Source organism: Pristiophorus japonicus, chromosome 10 (assembly GCF_044704955.1).
Source record: "Pristiophorus japonicus isolate sPriJap1 chromosome 10, sPriJap1.hap1, whole genome shotgun sequence".
Lineage (NCBI taxonomy): Eukaryota > Metazoa > Chordata > Chondrichthyes > Pristiophoridae > Pristiophorus > Pristiophorus japonicus.
The window spans coordinates 219,336,792-219,360,208 of NC_091986.1; the positions used below are offsets into that span (position 1 = coordinate 219,336,792).

General features: G+C 50.9%; 1 protein-coding gene across 1 annotated transcript in view; it reads right to left on the reverse strand.

The window, feature by feature from the left end:
- stard10 (StAR related lipid transfer domain containing 10) overlaps positions 1-22,708 on the reverse strand; it is a 56,050-nt gene extending 33,342 nt beyond the window's left edge. Inside the window, exon 1 of the mRNA XM_070891667.1 lies at positions 22,161-22,708. Coding sequence (XP_070747768.1) covers positions 22,161-22,319 — 159 coding nt within the window. The 5' untranslated portion in view covers positions 22,320-22,708. The remainder of the gene's footprint in view (positions 1-22,160) is intronic.
- Between the last annotated feature and the right edge of the window lie 709 nt (positions 22,709-23,417).

Consider the following 23,417-nt stretch of genomic DNA (forward strand, 5'->3'; position numbering starts at 1 on the left):
AGAGAGAGAAAGAGACAGAGATTAGAAGAAAAGGTGACCTAATCGACATTTGAGACTATGAAAGAGGGTTGTGACAAGAGGGAAACTCCGCCTATGAAATCCCAGGAGGCACAAGTCAACGAGAGAGAGAGAGAAAGAAGTGAGAGCAAAAAATAAGTCCAGGAAATAGTCCATGTAAAATGTAGTTGGTCAATTAGATACATTTCCAAAGAGAGGGGAGGCTGAGAGACATGGGGAGAGGGTGGGTGGGGTCGGGCGTTATGGAGAGAGAGGGTGGGTAAGGTTAAGGAGCAAATTAAGGCAATAGTTCGGAAGGACATTAGCTTGGATGATGTGGAATCTATATGGGTAGAGCTGCAGAATACCAAAGGACAAAAAACGTTAGTGGGAGTTGTGTACAGACCTCCAAACAGTAGTAGTGATGTTGGGGAGGGCATCAAACATGAAATTAGGGGTGCATGCAATAAAGGTGCAGCAGTTATAATGGGTGACTTTAATATGCACATAGATTGGGTTAACCAAACTGGAAGCAATACGGTGGAGGAGGATTTTCTGGAGTGCACAAGGGATGGTTTTTTAGACCAATATGTCGAGGAACCAACTAGGGGGGAGGCCATCTTAGACTGGGTGTTGTGTAATGAGAGAGGATTAATTAGCAATCTCGTTGTGCGAGGCCCCTTGGGGAAGATTGACCATAATATGGTGGAATTCTGCATTAGGATAGAGAATGAAATAGTTAATTCAGAGACCATGGTCCAGAACTTAAAGAAGGGTAACTTTGAAGGTATGAGGCGTGAATTGGCTAGGATAGATTGGCGAATGATACTGAAGGGGTTGACTGTGGATGGGCAATGGCAGACATTTAGAGACCGCATGGATGAACTACAACAATTGTACATTCCTGTCTGTCGTAAAAATAAAAAAGGGAAGGTGGCTCAACCGTGGCTATCAAGGGAAATGAGGGATAGCATTAAAGCCAAGGAAGTGGCATACAAATTGGCCAGAAATAGCAGCGAACCCAGGGACTGGGAGAAATTTAGAACTCAGCAGAGGAGGACAAAGGGTTTGATTAGGGCAGGGAAAATGGAGTACGAGAAGAAACTTGCAGGGAACATTAAGACGGATTGCAAAAGTTTCTATAGATATGTAAAGAGAAAAAGGTTAGTAAAGACAAACGTTGGTCCCCTGCAGTCAGAATCAGGGGAAGTCATAACGGGGAACAAAGAAATGGCGGACCAATTGAACAAGTACTTTGGTTCGGTATTCACTGAGGAGGACAGAAACAACCTTCCGGATATAAAAGGGGTCGGAGGGTCTAGTGAGGAGGAGGAACTGAGGGAAATCCTTATTAGTCGGGAAATTGTGTTGGGGAAATTGATGGGATTGAAGGCCGATAAATCCCCAGGGCCTGATGGACTGCATCCCAGAGTACTTAAGGAGGTGGCCTTGGAAATAGTGGATGCATTGACAGTCATTTTCCAACATTCCATTGACTCTGGATCAGTTCCTATGGAGTGGAGGGTAGCCAATGTAACCCCACTTTTTAAAAAAGGAGGGAGAGAGAAAACAGGGAACTACAGACCGGTCAGCCTGACATCGGTAGTGGGTAAAATGATGGAATCAATTATTAAGGATGTCATAGCAGTGCATTTGGAAAGAGGTAATATGATAGGTCCAAGTCAGCATGGATTTGTGAAAGGGAAATCATGCTTGACAAATCTTCTGGAATTTTTTGAGGATGTTTCCAGTAGAGTGGACAAGGGAGAACCAGTTGATGTGGTGTATTTGGACTTTCAGAAGGCTTTCGACAAGGTCCCACACAAGAGATTAATGTGCAAAGTTAAAGCACATGGGATTGGGGGTAGTGTGCTGACATGGATTGAGAACTGGTTGTCAGACAGGAAGCAAAGAGTAGGAGTAAATGGGGACTTTTCAGAATGACAGGCAGTGACTAGTGGGGTACCGCAAGGTTCTGTGCTGGGGCCCCAGCTGTTTACACTGTACATTAATGATTTAGACGAGGGGATTAAATGTAGTATCTCCAAATTTGCGGATGACACTAAGTTGGGTGGCAGTGTGAGCTGCAAGGAGGATTCTATGAGGCTGCAGAGCGACTTGGATAGGTTAGGTGAGTGGGCAAATGCATGGCAGATGAAGTATAATGTGGATAAATGTGAGGTTATCCACTTTGGTGGTAAAAACAGAGAGACAGACTATTATCTGAATGGTGACAGATTAGGAAAAGGGGGGGTGCAAAGAGACCTGGGTGTCATGGTACATCAGTCATTGAAGGTTGGCATGCAGGTACAGCAGGCGGTTAAGAAAGCAAATGGCATGTTGGCCTTCATAGCGAGGGGATTTGAGTACAAGGGCAGGGAGGTGTTGCTACAATTGTACAGGGCCTTGGTGAGGCCACACCTGGAGTATTGTGTACAGTTTTGGTCTCCTAACCTGAGGAAGGACATTCTTGCTATTGAGGGAGTGCAGCGAAGGTTCACCAGACTGATTCCCGGGATGGCGGGACTGACCTATCAAGAAAGACTGGATCAACTGGGCTTGTATTCACTGGAGTTCAGAAGAATGAGAGGGGACCTCATAGAAACGTTTAAAATTCTGACGGGGTTAGACAGGTTAGATGCAGGAAGAATGTTCCCAATGTTGGGGAAGTCCAGAACCAGGGGACACAGTCTAAGGATAAGGGGGAAGCCATTTAGGACCGAGCTGAGGAGGAATTTCTTCACCCAGAGAGTGGTGAACCTGTGGAATTCTCTACCACAGAAAGTTGTTGAGGCCAATTCACTAAATATATTCAAAAAGGAGTTAGATGAAGTCCTTACTACTAGGGGAATCAAGGGGTATGGTGAGAAAGCAGGAATGGGGTACTGAAGTTGCATGTTCAGCCATGAACTCATTGAATGGCGGTGCAGGCTAGAAGGGCCGAATGGCCTACTCCTGCACCTATTTTCTATGTTTCTATGTAAGTGGGGGTCAGGGATTATGGGGAGAAGGTGGGTTTGAGTGATAAGTAAAATCATAGAATCACAGAAATTTACAGCACGGAAGGAGACCATTCAGCCCATCGTGTCCGTGCCGGCCGACAAAGAGCTACCCAGCCGAATCCCACTCTCCAGCTCTCGGTCCGTAGCCCTGTAGGTTACAGCACTTCAAGTGCACATCCAAGTACTTTTTAAATGTGGTGAGAGTTTCTGCCTCTACCACCCTTTCAGGCAGTGAGTTCCAGACTCCCACCACCCTCCGGGCAAGAAATTTCCCCTCATATCCCCTCTAAACCTCCCCCAAATTACTTTAAATCTGTGCCCCCTGGTTATTGACCTCTCTGATAAGTGAAATAGGTCCTTCCTATCCACTCCATTCAGACCCCTCATAATTTTATACATCTCATTTAAATCTCCCCTCAGACCCAGCCTATCCAATCTTTCCTCATAGCTAAAATTCTCCAGTCTTGGCAACATCCTCGAATCTCCTCTGCAGGAAAGATGTGATTGCACTAGAGAGGGTACAATGTGACCAGAACTGCACGCAGTACTCCAGCTGTGGCCTAACCAGTGTTTTATACAGTTCAAACAAAACGTCCCCGCTCTTGTATTCTATGCCTCGGGTAATAAAGGCAAGTATTCCACCTGACCCATCCACCTCCATGGCACGAACCTGGTATTGCAGTACTTCCAGGAACGGTGCTTTGGCTCTCGGCCTTTTGGCTAAGAGCATTGGCGCAGAGTGATCCTTGATGTGTGCAAGGTGACCTCTGGCGTTTGTAATCTGACAAGCTGATCTGACAAAGAATTGGAAAGATTGGCAACGAATTAAAAAAAAAAAAAATCTGTCTTCTTAACCACCTTATCTACCTGGCCTGCTACCTTCAAGGATCTGTGGACATGCACTCCAAGATCCCTTTGTTCCTCTACACTTCTCAGTAACCTACCATTTAATGTGTATTCCCTTGCCTTGTTAGCCCTCCCCAAATGCATTACCTCACACTTCTCCGGATTGAATTCCATTTGCTACTGTTCTGTCCAGCTGACCAGTTCATTGACATAAGAACATAAGAAATAGGAGCAGGAGTCGGCCATTTGGCCCCTCGAGCCTGCTCCGCCATTCAATAAGATCATGGCTGATCTGATCATGGACTCAGCTCCACTTCCCTGCCCACTCCCCATAACCCTTATCGCTCAATCTGTCTATCTCCACCTTAAATATATTCAATTACATATATACCCAGCTCTCGGAGGCAGCAAATTCCACAGATTTACAACCCTCAGGAGAGGAAATTCCTCCTCATCTCAATTTTAAATGGGCGGCCCCTTATTCTAAGACTATGTCCCCTAGTTTTAGTTTCCCCTATGAGTGGAAACATCCTCTTTGCATCCACCTTGTCGAGCCCCCTCATAATCTTATACGTTTCAATAAGATCACCTCTCATTCTTCTGAACTCCAGTGTGTAGAGGCCCAACCTATCTTCATAAGTCAACCCCCTCATCTCCGGAATCAACCAAGTGAACCTTCTCTGAACAGTCTCCAATGCAAGTATATCCTTCCTTAAATATGGAGACCAAAACTGTACGCAGTACTCCAGGTGTGGCCTCACCAATACCCTGTACAGTTGTAGCAGGACTTCTCTGCTTTTATACTCTAATCCCCTTGCAAAAAAGGCCAACATTCCAATTGCCTGCCTGATTACTTGCTGTACCTGCATACTAACTGTTTGTGTTTCATGCACAAGGACCCTCAGGTCCCTCTCTACTGCAGCACTTTGCAATTTTCCTCCATTTAAATTATAATTTGCTTTTCTATTGTATCTTCCTGCGGTCTGCAGCTTTCTTCATTATCAACCACAGTTGATTTTAATATCATCTGCAAACTTCTTAAATCATACCCCCTACATTCAAGTCTAAATCAGTGATATATACCACAAAAAGCAAGGGACCCAGCACTGAGCCCTGCGGAACCCCACTGGAAACATCCTTCCAGTCACAAAAACACCCATCGACCATTACCCTTTGTTTCCTGCCTTGGAGACAATTTTGGATCCAATTTGCCACTTTGCCCTGGATCCCATGGGCTTTTACTTTTGTGACCAGTCTGCCATGTGGGACCTCATCAAAAGCTTTGCTAAAATCCATATACACTACATCATACACACTGCCCTCATCGACCCCCTTGTTACCTCAAAAAATTCAATCAAGTTAGTCAGACACGACCTTTCCTTAACAAATCCATGCTGACTGTCCTTGATTAATCTGTGCCTTTTTAAATGAAAATTTATCCTGAAAAAACCTCAGGGTTTTTCCAATAATTTTCCCACCACTGAGGTTAGGCTAACAGACCTGTAATTACTCGGTCTATCTCTTTCTCCCTTCTTAAACAAAGGTACCACGTTAGCAGTCCTCCAGCACCATCATCATCATAGGCAGTCCCTCGAATCAAGGATGAGTTGCTCACAGAGGTTTCAATGAAGGACCCAATATAGCCAGAGAGGTTTGGAAAACGGTGGTCAGATCCTCTGCTATTTCCTCTTTCGCTTCGCTTGGGATACATTTCATCCGGGCCTGGGGATTAATCCACTTTCAAAGATGCTAAACTCAATACTTCTCCTCTCACTTCATTTAATATTTCACACTCCTCCTCCTCGATAGCAGTGTCTGCATCGCCCCTCTCTTTTGTGAGAACAGACGCAAAGTATTCATTAAGAACCATACCCACACCTTACGCCTCTGCACACATTATCTTTATGGTCCCCAATCGGCTCCATTCTTTTAGTTATGCTCTTGTTCTTAATGTATTGAGGAAAAAAAGAATCTTTGGATTTTCCTTCATTTTACTTGTCAATATTTTTTCATGCTCTCTCTCGGCTCTCCTAATTTCCTTTTAAATTTCACCCCTGCTCTTTCTATACCCCTCGAGAGTTTCTGCAGTATTGAGCCCTCGGTATCAGTCAAAAGCCTCCCTTTTTTCCTTTATCCTACCCTGTTTGTCCCTTGATATCCAGGGAGCTCTAGATTTGTTAGTCCCACTCTTTTTCTTTAAGGGAACATACTTGCTCTAAACCCTCAGGATCTCCTCCTTGAATGCCTCCCACTGCTCGATCACTGATTTACCTTAAGTAGCTGCTTCCAGTCCACTTTGGCTAAATCACCTCTCAGTTTCTCAAAATTGGCTTAACCCCAGTTGAGAATTTTTATTCCTGGTCTATCTTTGGCCTTTTCCAGAACTACCTTGAATCTGACTGAATTATGGTCACAGGCACCCAAGTGCTCTCTCACTGAAACCCCTTCCCACCTGCCCAGCTTCATTCCCCAAAACTAAATCCAGAACTGCACCCTCCCGTGTTGGGCTTGTTACATACTGACTAAAAAAGTTTTCCTGAATGCATTTTAGGAATTCTGCACCCTCTATACCTTTCACACTAATTTTATTCCACGTCGCTGGTATTGTATGAACTTGCCATTTATGGGGATGAATCATTTATCGTCATGGCTTAGTGGATAGCACTCTCGCGCCACAGAGTCAGAAAGTCGTGGGTTCACAGTCTCACTCGAGAGACTGGAGTGCAAAATCTAGGCCGCACTGTCGGAGGGGCGGTAGTGAGGGAGCGCCGCACTGTCGGAGGGGTGGCAGTGAGGGAGCGCCGCACTGTTGGAGGGGCGGTAGTGAGGGAGCGCCGCACTGTCGGAGGGGCGGTAATGAGGGAGCGCCGCACTGTCGGAGGGGCGGTAGTGAGGGAGCGCCGCACTGTCGGAGGAGCCATCTTTCGGATGAGACGTTACACCGAGGTCCTGTCTGCCCTCTCAGGTGGACGTAACAATTAAATAGTCCCACGGCACTTCAGTGGAGCGATTATCAAAGAAAGTTTGACACATAGGGAGATATTAAGGACAGGCGGCCAAAAGCTTGGTCAAAAAGATCAGTTTTAAGGAGGGCCTTAAAGGCCGAGAGATACGGAGAGGATTCGGGATGGAATTCCAGAGCTTGGGGCCTTGGCAACTGAAGGCACGGCCACCAATGGTGGAGCGATTAAAATTGGGGATGCTCAAGAGGGCAGAATTGGAGGAGCGCAGAGATCCCGCGGGATTGTGGGGCTGGAGGAGATTCATCGTCATTGGCAGCCCCTCGGAATCGAGGAAGACTTGCTTCCACTCAAAGTGAGTTCTCAGGTGGCTGAACAGTCCAATACGGGAATTACAGTCTCTATCGCAGATGGGACAGACAGTGGTTGAAGGAAAGGGTGGGTGGGACTGGTTTGCCGCACGCTCCTTCCGCTGCCTGCTCTCGGCAATGAGACTCGAGGTGCTCAGCGCCCTCCCGGATGCTCTTCCTCCACTTAGGGCGGTCTTTGGCCAGGGACTCCCAGGTGTCGGTGGGGATGCTGCACTTTATCAGCGAGGCTTTGAGGGTGTCCTTGTAGTATTTCCGCTGCCCACCTTTGGCTTGTTTGCCGTGAAGGAATTCGGAGTAGAGTGCTTGATTTGGGAGTCTCGTGTCTAGCATGCGAACACTGTGGCCTGCCCAGCGAAGCTGATCGAGTGACATCAGTGCTTCGATGCTGAGGATGTTGGCCTGGTCGAGGACGCCAACGTTGGTGCGTCTGTCCTCCCAGGGGATTTGCAGGATCTGGCGGAGACATCGTTGGTGGTATTTCTCCAGCAACTTGAGGTGTCTACTGTACATGGTCCATGTTTCTGAGCCATACAGGAGGGCGGGTATTACTACCGCCCTGTAGACCAGGAGCTTGGTGGTAGATTTGAGGGCCTGGTCTTCAAACACTCTTTTCCTCAGGCGGCCGAAGGCTGCACTGGCGCACTGGAGGCGGTGTTGGATCTCGTCGTCGATGTCTGCTCTTGTTGATAGGAGGCTCCCAATATGGGAAATGGTCCACATTGTTCAGGGCCATGCCGTGGATCTTGACTGGGGGGCAGTGCTGTGCGGCGAGGACAGGCTGGTGGAGGACCTTTGTCTTACGGATGTTTAGCGTAAGGCCCAAGCTTTCGTACGATTACAGAGATAGGGAGAGGATGAGGCCAGGGAGGGATTTGAAAACAAGGATGAGAATTTTATAAAAATCGAGGCGTTGCTTAACAATCAACAGCAAGCTAAAGTTCCTCATCCTCTGGATCACTGAAAAACACTGGGCAAACATGGACTGTGTAGCTGACGGCATTTGACACCGATTAAATATAATTTCCTGATAAATCGAGAGCCGTTAACAATGAAAGACTTCAGTCACCAGACCCAAAGTCAACACTTGCACTCCTTCCGTCATTGCAACAGCGATAATTCCTGGCTAGTACTGGCCCCCAAGGTTCAGTGCTTCAGGGAGGGCAGAGTTCCAGCCTTGTGTTCAGCTCCCGAACCTCCCTTTCTCCATTACATCGAATGTACAGCCCAGAAACAGGCCATTGGGCCCCAGCGCTCCGTGCCGGGGTTTATGCTCCATACCAGCCCCCTCCCACCCCTCTCCATCTCACCCCATCACCATATCCTTCTATTCCTTTCTCCCTCATGTGTTTATCCAGCTTCCCCTTAAATACATCGATACTATTCGTCTCAACCCCTCCCTGTGGCAGCGAGTTCCACATTCTCACCGCTCTCTGGGTAAAGAAGTCGAGGCTCAGTGGGCAGCACTCTCGCCTTTGAGTCAGAAGGTTGTGGGTTCAAGTCTCACTCCAGGCTGACACTCCCAGTGCAGTACTGAGGGAGCGCCGCGCTGTCGGAGGGGCAGGACTGAGGGAGCACTGCGCTGTCGGAGGGGCAGCACCGAGGGAGCACTGCGCTGTCGGAGGGGCAGCACCGAGGGAGCACTGCGCTGTCGGAGGGGCAGCGCCGAGCTATCGGAGGGGCAGCACTGAGGGAGCACTGCGCTGTCGGAGGGGCAGCGCCGAGCTATCGGAGGGGCAGCACCGAGGGAGCACTGCGCTGTCGGAGGGGCAGCGCCGAGCTATCGGAGGGGCAGCACCGAGGGAGCACTGCGCTATCGGAGGGGCAGCACCGAGGGAGCACTGCGCTGTCGGAGGGGCAGCACCGAGCTATCGGAGGGGCAGCACCGAGGGAGCACTGCGCTGTCGGAGGGGCAGCGCCTAGCTATTGGAGGGGCAGCACCGAGGGAGCACTGCGCTGTCGGAGGGGCAGCACCGAGGGAGCACTGCGCTGTCGGAGGGGCAGCGCCTAGCTATTGGAGGGGCAGCACCGAGGGAGCACTGCGCTGTCAGAGGGGCAGCGCCGAGCTATCGGAGGGGCAGCACCGAGGGAGCACTGCGCTGTCGGAGGGGCCATCTTTCGAATGAGACATTAAACCGAGGCCCCGTCTGCCCTCTCAGGCGGATTCAAAAGGTCCATGACCATCATTTCGACAAAGAGCAGGGGAGTTCTCCCCAGTGTCTGGGGGCCAATATTTATTCCTCAACCAACATCATTGAAGAACAGATGATCTGGCAAATTGGCTGCCACTGCAATTCCCGACATTGCAACAGTGACTACACTTCCAAAAAGTGCTTCGTTGGCTGTAAAGTGCTTTGGGATGTCCCAGGGTGAGGTAATGTGATGTATAAAGGCTGGCTCTTTCTTTCAGTGAACGAAGGTCACACAGACAGAGAGAGAGATCACCGACATCAACCTCTGCCGACATCACTGACAACCTCACAACTGCTGTTCCAGGAAGCAAGGGAAGGCGGTGGTGGGGGGGGGGGGGAAGCAGAAACACGGGGCACCGTTTGCTCAGTGCTTACGCAACACTGCCAGCCAATCACCCGCACAACAGGATATGCTCAGCCCGGCCCCAGGCACGTACTGCAGGTTGGCACGGCGACAGCAAAGATTAGTCTACCGAGAAAAGCAAAATAACTCGAGCAGCCTCTCGGGTGTGCTTCACACAATTAATGCCTCGCAGGCAAAACACGGCAGCCGCTTAGCGCATAGCAAGAGCCCACAAGCAATGAGAAGAAACATAAGAAATAGGAGCAGGAGTCAGCCATTCGGCCCCCCGTAAAACGCCTCCAAGGGGCGGCATAGGGGGCAATCATCAAACAAAATTTGACACCCAGCCCCATAAGGAGAGATTAGGGCAGGCGACCAAAAGCTTGGTCAAAGAGGTATGTTTTAAGGAGCCTCTTAAAAGGAGGAGAGAGGCGGAGAGGTTTAGGGAGGGAATTCTAGAGCTTGGGGCCCAGGCAGCTGAAGGCACGGCCGCCAATGGTGGAGCGACTAAAATCGGGGATGCTCAAGGAGGGCAGAATAGGAGGAGTGCAGAGATCTCGGGAGGTTAAGAACATAATAGGAGCAGGTGTAGGCCATTCAATAAGATCAGGGCTGATCCGATCATGGACTCAGCTCCACTTCCCTGCCCGCTCCCCATAACCCTTCACTCCCTTATCGCTCAAAAAATTTGTCTATTTCCACCTTAAATTTATTCAATGACCCAGCCTCCACAGCTCCCTGGGGCAGAGAATTCCACAGATTTACAACCCCGAGAAGAAATTCCTCCTCATCTCAGTTTTAAATGGGCGGCCCCTTATTCTGAAACTATACCCCCTAGTTCTAGATTCCCCCACAAGGGGAAATATCCTCTCTACATCTACCCTGTCAAGCCCCCTCAGAATCTTATACCTTTCAATAAGATCACCTCTCATTCTTCTAAACACCAATGAGTAGAGGCCCAACCTCCTCAACCTTTCCTCATAAGTCAATGCCTTTATCTCCGGAATCAACCGAGTGAACCTTCTCTGAACTGCCTCCAATGCAAGTATATCCTTCCTTAAATACGGAGTCCAAAACTGTACGCAGTACTCCAGGTGTGGCCTCACCAATACCCTGTAGAGTTGTAGCAGGACTTCTCTGCTTTTATACTCCATCCCCTTTGCAATAAAGGCCAACATTCCATTTGCCTTCCTGATCACTTGCTGAACCTGCATACTAACCTTTTGTGTTTCATGCACAAGGACCCCCAGGTCCCGCTGTACTGCAGCACTTTGTAATCTCTCCCCAATCGAATAATGAGATGCAGGACCCACTCAACCTTATTTCGGTGTTGGTTGAGGGGCAAAATGTTGGCCAGTGGACCTGAAGGGGAATCTCCCACCCTCAGTTCTCCTTCAAATAGTGCTGTGGGATTTTGTACCGCCACCAAACAGCCCTGGGTTTCACATCTCACCTAGAACGCAACAACATAAGAAATAGCAGCAGGAGTAGGCTATATGGCCCCTCGAGCCTGCTCCGCCATTTAATACGATCATGGCTGATCCGATCATGGACTCAGCTCCACTTCCCCGCCCACTCCCCATAACCCCTCATTCCAAGTTAAAAAACTGTCCATCTCTGTCTTAAATATATTCAATGTCCCAGCTTCCACAGCTCTCTGAGGCAGCGTATTCCACAGATTTACAACCCTCAGGAGAAGAAATTCCTCCTCATCTCAGTTTTAAATGGGCGGCCCCTTATTCCAAGATCATGCCCCCTAGTTCTAGTCTCCCCCGTCAGTGGAAACATCCTCTCTGCATCCACCTTGTCGAGCCCCCTTCATAAATCGAAGGATGGCACCTCAGACAGTGCAGCACTCCCTCAGGACTGCGCCGAAACCTCAGTTTACGTTGCATGCTCGAACGGGGCTCCAATTCCCTGACCTTGAACCCACGACTCCGCCCCCCCCAACCCACCCTCTACCTCAGGCCTGACCTCGAGCCACAGCGGACGCAGTCAGCTCCGAACACGCCCTGCCCTGTCGGCCACCCCACCCCAAGGCCATTTGGAAGCTGAAGTGCGAGCAGAGGGCAACCACGGGACGTCTCGGGGCTTTGCATTTCGCGCCTCCCTCGCAGAATCTCTGGCGCAGCGTAAAACTGCACTGCAAGATCCCACTCCTCCCACCAGTGGTCGCATGAGCCCAGGGGAAGGTCCAACAAGGATTCACTAAAGGAGGGAGACACACACACAAAGACACAGAAAGACAGACTTGCATTTCTATAGCACCTTTCACCACCTCAGGACTTCGTGAAGCGCTTTACAGCCACTGAAGTACTTTCTGAAATGTAGTCACTGCTGTAATGTAGCAACGCGGCAACCAATTTACGCACAGCAAGCTCCCACAAAATAATGTGATAATGACCAGATCATCAGTTTTTTTTTAGTGATGTTGGTTGAGGGACAAGTATTGGGCAGGACACCGGGGAGAACTCCCCAGCTCCTCTTCCAATAGTGTCGTGGGATCTTTTACACCCACTTGAGAGTAGATGGAGCCTCGGTTTAAAGTCTCATCGAGCAGACATCACAGCACACCGTCAGCACTGCCCCTCCGACAGTGCGGCGCTCCCTCAGCACTGCCCCGCTCCCTCAGCACTGCCCCTCCGACAGTGCGCCGCTCCCTCAGCACTGCCCCTCCGACAGTGCGCCGCTCCCTCAGCACTGCCCCTCCGACAGTGCGCCGCTCCCTCAGTACCGCCCCGCCCCTCCGACAGTGCGCCGCTCCCTCAGTACTGCCCCTCTGACAGTGCGCCGCTCCCTCAGCACTGGCCCTCCGACAGTGCGGCGCTCCCTCAGCACTGCCCCTCCGACAGTGCGGCGCTCCCTCAGCACTGCCCCTCCGACAGTGCGGCGCTCCCTCAGCACTGCCCCTCCGACAGTGCGCCGCTCCCTCAGCACTGCACTGGGAATGCTGACATTCGGATGAGACGTTAAACTGAGGCCCCGTCTGCTCTCTCAGGTGGACGCAAAAGATCCCACAACCACTATTTCGAAGAAGAGCAGGAGAGTTCTCCCCGGTGTCCTTGACAATATTTATCCCTTATCACTGGACAGATTATCTGGGTCATTATCACATTGCTGTGTGCGGGAGCTTGCTGTGCGCAAATTGGCTGCCGCGTTTCCCACATTACAACAGTGACTACACTCCAAAAAGTACTTCATTGGCTGTAAAGCGCTTTTCACGTCTTGTGGTTGAGAAAGGCGCTATATAAATCCAAGACTTTTTTCAGATCTCGTATATCTTTTCCAGTCACAGAATCTTTTCTTTGCCTTTGTGTTCAAGGTCACATCTCCGTTACAGTTATATAAAGCTCGGGTCAGACCCCGTCTGCAGAAACTGGGTTCAATCCCGGGCCCCGCACCTCGGGGAGGGTATATCGGCCTCGGAGGGGGAGCGGGGCAGATTCCCCAGGATGATACCAGGGCTGAAAGGGTTAAATCTCGAGGGCAGGCTGCACAGACTGGGCCTGTATCCCTCGAGTGTAGAAGATTGAGGGACAATCTGATCGAGGGGTTTAAGATGATTACAGGATTCGATCGGGTGGATCGAGAGAAACTGTTCCCTCTGGTGGGGGAAGTCCAGAACAAGGGGCAGGACCTTAAAATTAGAGCCCGGCCGTTCAGGGTGATGTCAGGGAGCACTTCTTCACACAAAGGGTGCTGGGAATCTCCCCCAAAAAAGCTGCAGAGGCCAGGGTCAATTGAAAATGTCAAAACTGAGACTTTTGTTGGGCGAGGGTATTAAGGGTCACAGAACCAAGGCGGGTAGATGGATACAGATCAGCCGCGATCACATTGAATGGCAGACCAGACTCGAGGGGCCGAATGGCCCCCTCCTGTTCTTATGAGACAAATCAACCATATTTACCAAGTCATAAGAAAATAAGAAATAGGAAGAGGAGTAGGCTATATGGCCCCTCGAGCCTGCTCCGCCATTTAATACAGTCATGGCTGATCTGATCATGGACTCAGCTCCACTTCCCTGCCCACTCCCCATAACCCCTTATTGTTTAAGAAACTGTCTATTTCTGTCTTAAATTTACTCAATGACCCAGCCTCCACAGCTCTCTGGGGCAGCGAATTCCACAGATTTACAACCCTCTGAGAGAAGAAATTCCTCCTCATCTCAGTTTTAAATGGGCGGCCCCTTATTCTAAGATCATGCCCTCTAGTTGTAGTCTCCCCCATCAGTGGAAACATCCTCTCTGCATCCACCTTGTCGAGCCCCCTCATAATCTCATACGTTTCGATAAGATCGCCTCTCATTCTTTTGAAGTCGTCCAATGCCTGCCGATTACACCTGGATACATACAGACAAGGGTCTCGGAGGTTCGGACACAAGGTCAGAGATCGACCCAAGATATTTGTGGAGTGGAGATTCCGCTGGGGGCCTAATCGTCAAAAGGCGCCGGAACCTTTCTCCGGTTTTGCCGAGCTGCGGTTCAGCTCAAGTTAAAGGTAGGCATTAATAAACTCGCAGAAGGGGCGGGTAATTGGCAAATAAACTTCAACACAGATCAGCGTGAGGCGGTGCATTCTGGGAGGAAGAATAAGGAGGCCAAATACTCCTTGGGAAGTCTGTCTCAGTGGGGTGGAGGAACACATCAATCTGGGGGTACAGACACACAGATCACGGAAAGTACCGACGCAGGCAAGGCCATAAAAAGCAAACCAAGGGTTCATTTCTGGAGGGTTAGAGGTTATGTTAGACTTGTATCGAATCTTGGTTAGACCAGACTTGGAGTGCTGTGCACAGTTCCGGTCTCATTATAAAAAGGATCTAGAAGCACTGGAGAAAGTGAAAAAATATTTACTGGAACGATACCAGAATGGAGAGGTTATACCCATCAGGAAAGGCCTGAACAGCCTGGGGCTCTGTTCTCAAGAAAAGGGAAGGTTGAGGGGTGAGCTGATCGAGGTCTTCAAGATTATGAAGGGGCTCGATAGGGTAGACATAGAGAAGATGTTTCCGATTGTGGGCGAGAGCAGAACCAGGGGCCATCAATATAAGACAGTCACTAATAAATCCAATGGGGAATTGAGGAGAAACTCCTTTACCCAGAGAGGGGTGAGAATGTGGAACTCGCTGCCACAGGGAGGGGTTGAGGCGAATAGTGTCGATGTATTTAAGGGGAAGCTGGATAAACACATGAGGGAGAAAGGAATAGAAGGATATGGTGATGGGGTGAGATGGAGAGGGGTGGGAGGGGGGCTGGTGTGGAGCATAAACCCCGGCACGGAGCGCTGGGGCCCAACGGGCTCTGTGAGCTGTAGATACTGTATAATATCTGCGCTATCACTCAATGGCGTAAGCCCGAATGTAAAATCTCCCGTCAATCAGCGCAATCAAGCAGCGTAACGGATCGGTGAGTGGAACGAGACAACCTTGAGCCACAAGAGGAACGCGTCTGCCAGTTAATGAGTTCGCCAACTGACTGATGTCATGATCCTGATATTACTTCTTAATTGGCTTCAATGGGCCATTTGATCCGACCTTGGTACTGCAGGGTAGAGGCCAGCGGGCAGCTGAAGGCACACAGGCTGTGTGGTAATTCACAGGGTTCAGACCAATATAAACTGAACTTAAATTCATTTAAAAATTAAATCGCAGGAGCAGCAACAGCAGCGGGGGGAGACAGGCCTGGGCCGGGCTTCAATGGACCGCCGGTCACGGCAGGTACGGGTAATTGACGTGGGAGTCACACTGGCACCCAAGGGTGCTGGGCGCAATGTGGCGAACACCCCACGACCTGCCATGCCACAGAAAGTTGTTGAGGCCAATTCACTAAATATATTCAAAAAGGAGTTAGATGAGGTCCTTACTACTCGGGGGATCAAGGGGTATGGCGAGAAAGCAGGAAGGGGGTACTGAAGTTGAATGTTCAGCCATGAACTCATTGAATGGCGGTGCAGGCTAGAAGGGCCGAATGGCCTGCTCCTGCACCTATTTTCTATGTTTCTATGCCGACGTGGGTGCGTGGCCATTGGTGGACGGGGACTGCTTCGGGCCATTTGATCCACGGGTTGTCGGGCAAACAGTAGAAATGGGCGCAACTCACTTACGTTCAAAATTCCCCGATCTTTGAACCCTATTCCATTCAATTCATCGTCAGCTGTGGCTCAGGGGGCAGCACTCTCACCTCGGAGTCAGGAGGTCGTGGGTTCAAATCCCACTCCATGGACTCGAGCACAAAAATCCAGGCTGACACTCCAGTGCAGCACTGTCGGAGGGGGCAGCGCCGAGGGAGCGCCGCACTGTCGGAGGGGGCAGCGCCGAGGGAGCGCCGCACTGTCGGAGGGGGCAGCGCCGAGGGAGCGCCGCACTGTCGGAGAGGGCAGCACCGAGGGAGCGCCGCACTGTCGGAGGGGGCAGCACCGAGGGAGCGCCGCACTGTCGGAGGGGGCAGCACCGAGGGAGCGCCGCACTGTCGGAGGGGGCAGCGCCGAGGGAGCGCCGCACTGTCGGAGGGGGCAGCGCCGAGGGAGCGCCGCACTGTCGGAGGGGGCAGCACCGAGGGAGCGCCGCACTGTCGGAGGTGCCCTCTTTTAGATGTGACGTTAAACCGAGGCCCCGTCTGCCCTCTCAGGTGGATGTAAAAAGATCCCATGGCACTATTTTGAAGAAGAGCAGGGGAGTTCTCCCCGGTGTCCTGGGGTCAATATTTATCCCTCAATCAACATCACTAAACAGATGATAGGATTATTCTCACATTGCTGTTTGTGGGAGCTTGCTGTGCGCAATTTAGCTGCTGTGTTTCCTACATTACAACAGCTCAAAAATATTTAATTGGCTGTAAAGTGCTTTGGGACACCCTGAGGTTGAGAAAGGCGCTATATACAGCATCAGTTTCCACATGTACGCTGATGACACCCAGCTCTACCTCAATCAACATAACAAAAACAGATTATCTGGTCATCATCACATTGCTGTGTGTGGGAGTTTGCTGTGCGCAAGTTGGCTGCCACGTTTCCCACATTGCAACAGTGACCACACTCTAAAAAGTACTTCATTGGCTGTAAAGCGCTTTGTGACATCCAGTGGTAGTTAAAGGCGCTATATAAATGAGCTTTTTTGCAGCTCATCCGCTGCTGAAACCCTGATCCATGCCTTTGTTATCTCCAGACTTGACTATTCCAACGCACTCCTGGCTGGCCTCCCACATTCTACCCTACGTAAACTAGAGGTGATCCAAAACTTGGCTGCCCCGTGTCCTAACTCACACCCAGTCTCGCTCACCCATCACCCCCTGTGCTCACTGCCCCGTGTCCTAACTCGCACCGAGTCCCGCTCACCCATCACCCCCTGTGCTCGCTGCCCTGTGTCCTAACTCGCACCAAGTCCCGCTCACCCATCGACTGTGCTCGCTGACCCACATTGGCTCCCGGTCAGGCAACGCCTCGATTTCAAAATTCTCATCCTTGTTTTCAAATCCCTCCATGGCCCTCACTCTCTCTGTAATCTCCTCCAGTCCCACCCAGAGATCTCTGCGCTTCTCGAATTCTGCCCTCCTGAGCATCCCTGATTATAATCGCTCCACCATTGGTGGCCGTGCCTTCAGCTGCCTGGGCCCCAAGCTCTGGAACTCCCTGCCTAAACGTTTGCACCTCTCTCTCTCTCTCCTCCTTTTAAGACATTCCTTAGAACCTACCTCTGACCAAGATTTTGGTCACCTGTCCTAATATCTCATGTGGCTCGGTGTCAAATTTTGTTTGATAATTGCTCCTGTGAAGCTCCTTGGGACGTTTTACTGCATTAAAGTTGCTATATAAATGCAAGTTGTTGTTGTGCAGTGAATAAATGAATTGAGGAGGAGGGGGATAGAGAGGAGGGGGGAGGGAGAGAGAGAGGAAAAGGTAAAGAAAGAACCAAATCACTGAGCCCCCTCTCCCCGGCCAACACCATCCCTCTCCAGTAGCTGGGGATATATCCCAAGTGTTCTCCCCGTGACCTCACACACACCACAAATCCACATGAGGCCGTGCCCGTCTCTCTCCATGGCCCAGACACGTCCACGGGCTTGACAAGGTGGATGCAGAGAGGATGTTTCCACTGATGGGGAGACTAGAACTAGGGGGCATAATCTTAGAATAAGGGGCCGCCCATTTAAAACTGAGATGAGGAGGAATTTCTTCTCTCAGAGGGTTGTAAACCTGTGGAATTCTCTGCCCCAGAGAGCTGTGGAAGCTGGGTCATTGAATAAATTTAAGACAGAAATAGACAGTTTCTTAACCCCTTATCGGTTATGGGGAGCGGGCGGGGAAGTGGAGCTGAGTCCATGATCGGATCAGCCATGATCGTATTAAGTGGTGAAGCAGGCTCGAGGGGCCGTATGGCCTACTCCTGCTCCTATTTCTTATGATGTTCTCTTATGTCCCCTTCACACACACACACACACACGACACTCTCCCCACCCCACCCCCTCCCTCCCTCATAACGCAAATGGTGCAGATAATAAACCTGTATTAATAGAGAGAGAGAGAATGGATCACAGAGGGAGAGATTAGGAGCGGTGATTGAAAGCTCGACTGAGGTGGAAGTTGTGAGGTTTGAAAAGGAGAGCGAACAGAGGGAGGTGAAGGTTAGGGGGATGCACAAAAGGACAGTCAGTGGGTCAAAGCATGTGGTTGCAGTTATGTAGAACCTTTAATGTAGAGGAACATCCCCACGCGCTTCACAGGAACAGAATCAGCCGAAATTTCACACCGGGCTACAAAGGGAGATATTCAGGCAGATGTCCAAAAGCTTGGTCAAAGAGGCAGGATTTAAGAAGAACTTCCATTTCTGTAGCACCTTTCACAACCACCGGATGTCCCAAGGTGCTTTACTGTCAATGAAGTACTTTTTAAAAAGTGTAACCGATGTTGTAATGTGGGAAACGCGGCAACCAATTTGTGCACAGCAAGCTCCCACAACAGCAGTGTGATAAGGACAAGTTAATCTGTTTTTAAGTGATGTTGATTGAGGGATAAATATTGGGCCAGAACACCGGGGACAACTCCCCTGCTCTTCTTCGAAATAGTGCCACGGGATCCTTTATATCCACTTTAGAGAGCAGACGGGGCCTCGGTTTAACGTCTCATCCAAAAGATGACACATTAAAGATGTAACAACAGCACATTTGGAAAGCAGTGACAGGATCAGACCAAGTCAGCATGGATGCTTGACAAATCTTCGAGAATTCTTTGAGGATGTAACTCGTAGAGTGGACAAGGGAGAACCAGTGGATGTGATGTATTTGGACTTTCAAAAAGGCTTTTGACAAGGTCCCACACAAGGGATTAGTGTGCAAAATTAAGGCACATGGTATTGCGGTAATGTATTGACGTGGATAGAGAACAGGTTGGCAGACAGGAAGCAAAGAGTGGGAATAAACGGGTCCTTTTCAGAATGACAGGCAGTGACTAGTAGTGTACCGCAGGGCTCAGTGCTGAGACCCCAGCTATTTACAATATATATCAATGATTTAGACGAAGGAATTGAATGTAATATCTCCAAGTTTGCAGATGACACTAAGCTGGGTGGCAGTGCGAGCTGTGAGGAGAATGCTCGGAGACTGCAGGGTGACTTGGACAGGTTAGGTGAATATACCGCATCTGCCATGCATTTGCCCAATGTGGATAAATGTGAGATTATCCACTTTGGTGGCAAAAACAGGAAGGCAGATTATCTGAATGGTGACAGATTAGTAAAAGGGGAGGTGCAATGAGACCTGGGTGTCATCAGTCATTGAAGGTAGGCATGCAGGTACAGCAGGCAGTAAAGAAAGCAAATGGCATGCTAGCCTTCATAGCGAGGGGAAAGGAGTAGGGAGGTCTTACTGCAGTTGGATAGTGCCTTGGTGAGGCCTCACCTGGAATAGTGTGTGCAGTTTTGGTCTCCAAATCTAAGGAAGGACATTCTTGCTATTGATGGAGTGCAGTGAAGGTTCACCAGACTGATTCCCGGGGATGGCAGGACTGACATATGAAGAAAGACTGGATTGACTGGAATTTAGAAGAATGAGAGGAGATCTCATAGAAACATAGAAAATTCTGACAGGACTAGACAGGTTAGATGCAGGAAGAATGTTCCCGATGTTGGGGAAGTCCAGAACCAGGGGTCACAGTCTAAGGATAAGGGGTAAGCCATTTAGGACCGAGATGAGATGAGGAGAAACTTTTTCACCCAGAGAGTGGTGAACCTGTGGAATTCTCTGCCACAGAAAGTTGTTGAGGCCAGTTTGTTAGATATATTCAAAAGGAAATTAGATGTAGCCCTTACGGCTAAAGGGATCAAGGGGCTATGGAGAGAAAGCAGGAATGGGGTACTGAAGTTGCATGATCAGCCATGATCATATTGAATGGTGGTGCAGGCTCGAAGGGCTGAATGGCCTATTCCTGCACCTATTTTCTGTGTTTCTATGACACCTCAGTACTGCCGCTCCGACAGTGCGGCGCTCCCTCAGTACTGCAGTAGAGTGTCAGCTTAAGGAGCATCTTTAAATACGAGAGAGGGGTAGAGAGGAGCGGCTTAGGGAGGGAATGCCAGGGCTCAGGGCCTTGGCAGCTGAAGAATTTTACTACGTTGAAAAGGTACTTTATAAAATGAAAGTTATTGTTATTGGACGCGAGTTCAAATCCCACCAGGGCAGTTTGAGAATTTGAATTTGGTTTAAAATACCCGATAATAAAAATCGGATCTCAATAAAAGTGTCCACAAAGCTGTCGGGTTGTCACAAAAACCCAACTGGTTTACTAATGTCCCTTTCGGGAAGAAAAACTGCCGCCCATACCCGATCTGGGCCTATATGTGACTCCAGACCCACACCCAACGTGGTTGACTCTTAACTGCTTTCTGTAGTGTATAAAACATATAAAGTTCTTACACGGATTGACAGACAGACAGACAGACAGACAGACAGACAGAGAGAGAGAGAGAGAGAGAGAGAGAGAGAGAGAGAGAAGCTACGTGACAACTGGGAGAAATACATGGGGGGGGGGGTGGGTGGGGGTGGGGAAAGAGAGAGTTAACCACGGGAGGGGTTAGCACCGGGGGGGGGAAGCAGGTGTAGTGTGTGAGGGAACCGACCTGGGGGGGGGTGTGGGGGTATGAGGTGGTGGGGGTATGAGGTGGTGGGGGTATGAGGTGGTGAGAGCAGGGGGTGAGAGCAGGGGGCGAGGGGGGGGGGGGTGAGAGCAGGGGGCGAGGGGGGGGGTTAGAGCAGGGGCTAAGGGGGGGGGTTAGAGCAGGGGCTGAGGGGGGGGGGTTAGAGCAGGGGGTGAGGGGAGGGGGTTAGAGCAGGGGGTGAGGGGAGGGGGTTAGAGCAGGGGGTGAGGGGAGGGGGTTAGAGCAGGGGGTGAGGGGAGGGGGTTAGAGCAGGGGGTGAGAGGGGGGGGTTAGAGCAGGGGGTGAGGGGGGGGGTTAGAGCAGGGGGTGAGGGGGGGGGGTTAGAGCAGGGGGTGAGGGGGGGGGGTTAGAGCAGGGGGTGAGGAGGGGGGGGGTTAGAGCAGGGGGTGAGGGGGGGGGTTAGAGCAGGGGGTGAGGGGGGGGTTAGAGCAGGGGGTGAGGGGGGGGTTAGAGCAGGGGGTGAGGGGGGGTTAGAGCAGGGGGTGAGGGGGGGGTTAGAGCAGGGGGTGAGGGGGGGGTTAGAGCAGGGGGTGAGGGGGGGTTAGAGCAGGGGGTGAGGGGGGGTTAGAGCAGGGGGTGAGGGGGGGTTAGAGCAGGGGGTGAGGGGGGGTAGAGCAGGGGGTGAGGGGGGGTAGAGCAGGGGGTGAGGGGGGTAGAGCAGGGGGTGAGGGGGGTAGAGCAGGGGGTGAGGGGGGGTTAGAGCAGGGGGTGAGGGGGGGGTTAGAGCAGGGGGTGAGGGGGGGGTTAGAGCAGGGGGTGAGGGGGGGGGTTAGAGGGGGGGTTAGAGCAGGGGGTGAGGGGGGGGGTTAGAGCAGGGGGTGAGGGGGGGGGGTTAGAGCAGGGGGTGAGGGGGGGTTAGAGCAGGGGGTGAGGGGGGGTTAGAGCAGGGGGTGAGGGGGGGGGTTAGAGCAGGTGGTGAGGGAGGGGGGTTAGAGCAGGGGGTGAGGGAGGGGGGTTAGAGCAGGGGGTGAGGGAGGGGGGTTAGAGCAGGGGGTGAGGGAGGGGGGTTAGAGCAGGGGGTGAGGGAGGGTGGTTAGAGCAGGGGGTGAGCGGGGGGCGAGGGCCAGGTTTCCCACCTTGGCAGCAGACAAGAGGCTGTGGAACATTTCAATAACCGGCTAATCCCAATCTTTAATGTTAACCACATCTTGGACTGCAAGAAACGGACACAACACACATACCGTGCAAATCTGCATTTCTCTCGGTGCAAATTTGAGATAAACAATTAAAGAAAAAAACATTGTGTGTCACGTTTTAAGAATTTGACACTGCATGTAAAATAACCACCCACCAGTTTTATTTTTACCTTAATTTTATGCAACGCTTTCTCCTCCTCCGTCATCTGGGTCCACACGGTGATTCCGGGCTTGTTGTATTTCATGCACCAACCTTCCTCGGAATTACATTCATCCCGGAAAGAACTAAAATCCTGGTCGTCAGGCACTTGCACCGAATCTTTGGCCATGTTCCTCCGTCCTCTCCCCCTACACCTGTTAACCACTCCTGCTTTCAATTCCAGTGATAAATCCCCCACATAAATTCCCACCTCCACCGTGCAGCTCTGTCTCTCTCTCTCTCTCTCTCTACCCCCACAATACTTCCAAAAAGCAACTACCTTTGCACAAAAAAAATTCAATAAAAGCCTATTTTCTCTCTTTTTCCCCCAAAAAGAGAGGGTTGGGATGGATACCAGGTTGTCCCAGTGGGTTTGGGGCAGGTGGGGTGGTTGCTGTTGATTTGGGGGAGCTCTGTGGTCCAGGCTCTGGAGCCTGTCTGTGTCTCAGGCAGGTTTAAAAGGAATGCCTGTCACTCCGCTCCGCTCTGTCCCCGGGATCGCCCGTAACTGAACGCTGATTGACACACCGAGCTGGCAGCTCCGCGCGGTCCTAACGCCCGTCTGCGTCTCACTATGTCGTGCTCTATCGCAATTGCCAAGTCTTGATTGTTTTTTTCACCGCCCAGGACCACGCCTGGCCTGTCTAAAGGAGGAATTTCTTCTCTCAGAGGGTTGTAAATCTGTGGAATTCTCTGCCCCAGAGAGCTGTGGAGGCTGGGTCATTGAATATATTTAAGGCGGAGATAAAAACAGATTTTTGAGCGATAAGGGAATAAAGGGTTATGGGGAGCGGGCAGGGAAGTGGGACTGAGCCCATGATCGGATCAGACATGATCTTATTGAATCGTACACATCGCCTTCAAAGTAGAACATTCGCAGCCCGCCCACTCCTCCAAAAAAACCTCCAATGGATATGGGGTAAATGCGCACTCTCAAAGCCTCCCTGGTAAAGTGTGACATCACCACTGACACCTGGGAGACCCTGGCCGCAGACCGCCCGAGGTGGAGAAAGTGCATCCGGGAGGGCATGAAGAGGCCAAGCGCAGGCAGCGGAAGGAGCGCGCGGAAAACCAGCCCTTCCCTCGACGAATGTCTGTCCCACCTGTGGCAGGGTCTGTGGATCTCGTATCGGGCTGTTCAACCATCAAAGAACTCACTTTAGGAGTGGAAGCAAGTCCTCCTCGATTCCGAGGGACTGCCTATGATGATGAAATGCACAATGATTTA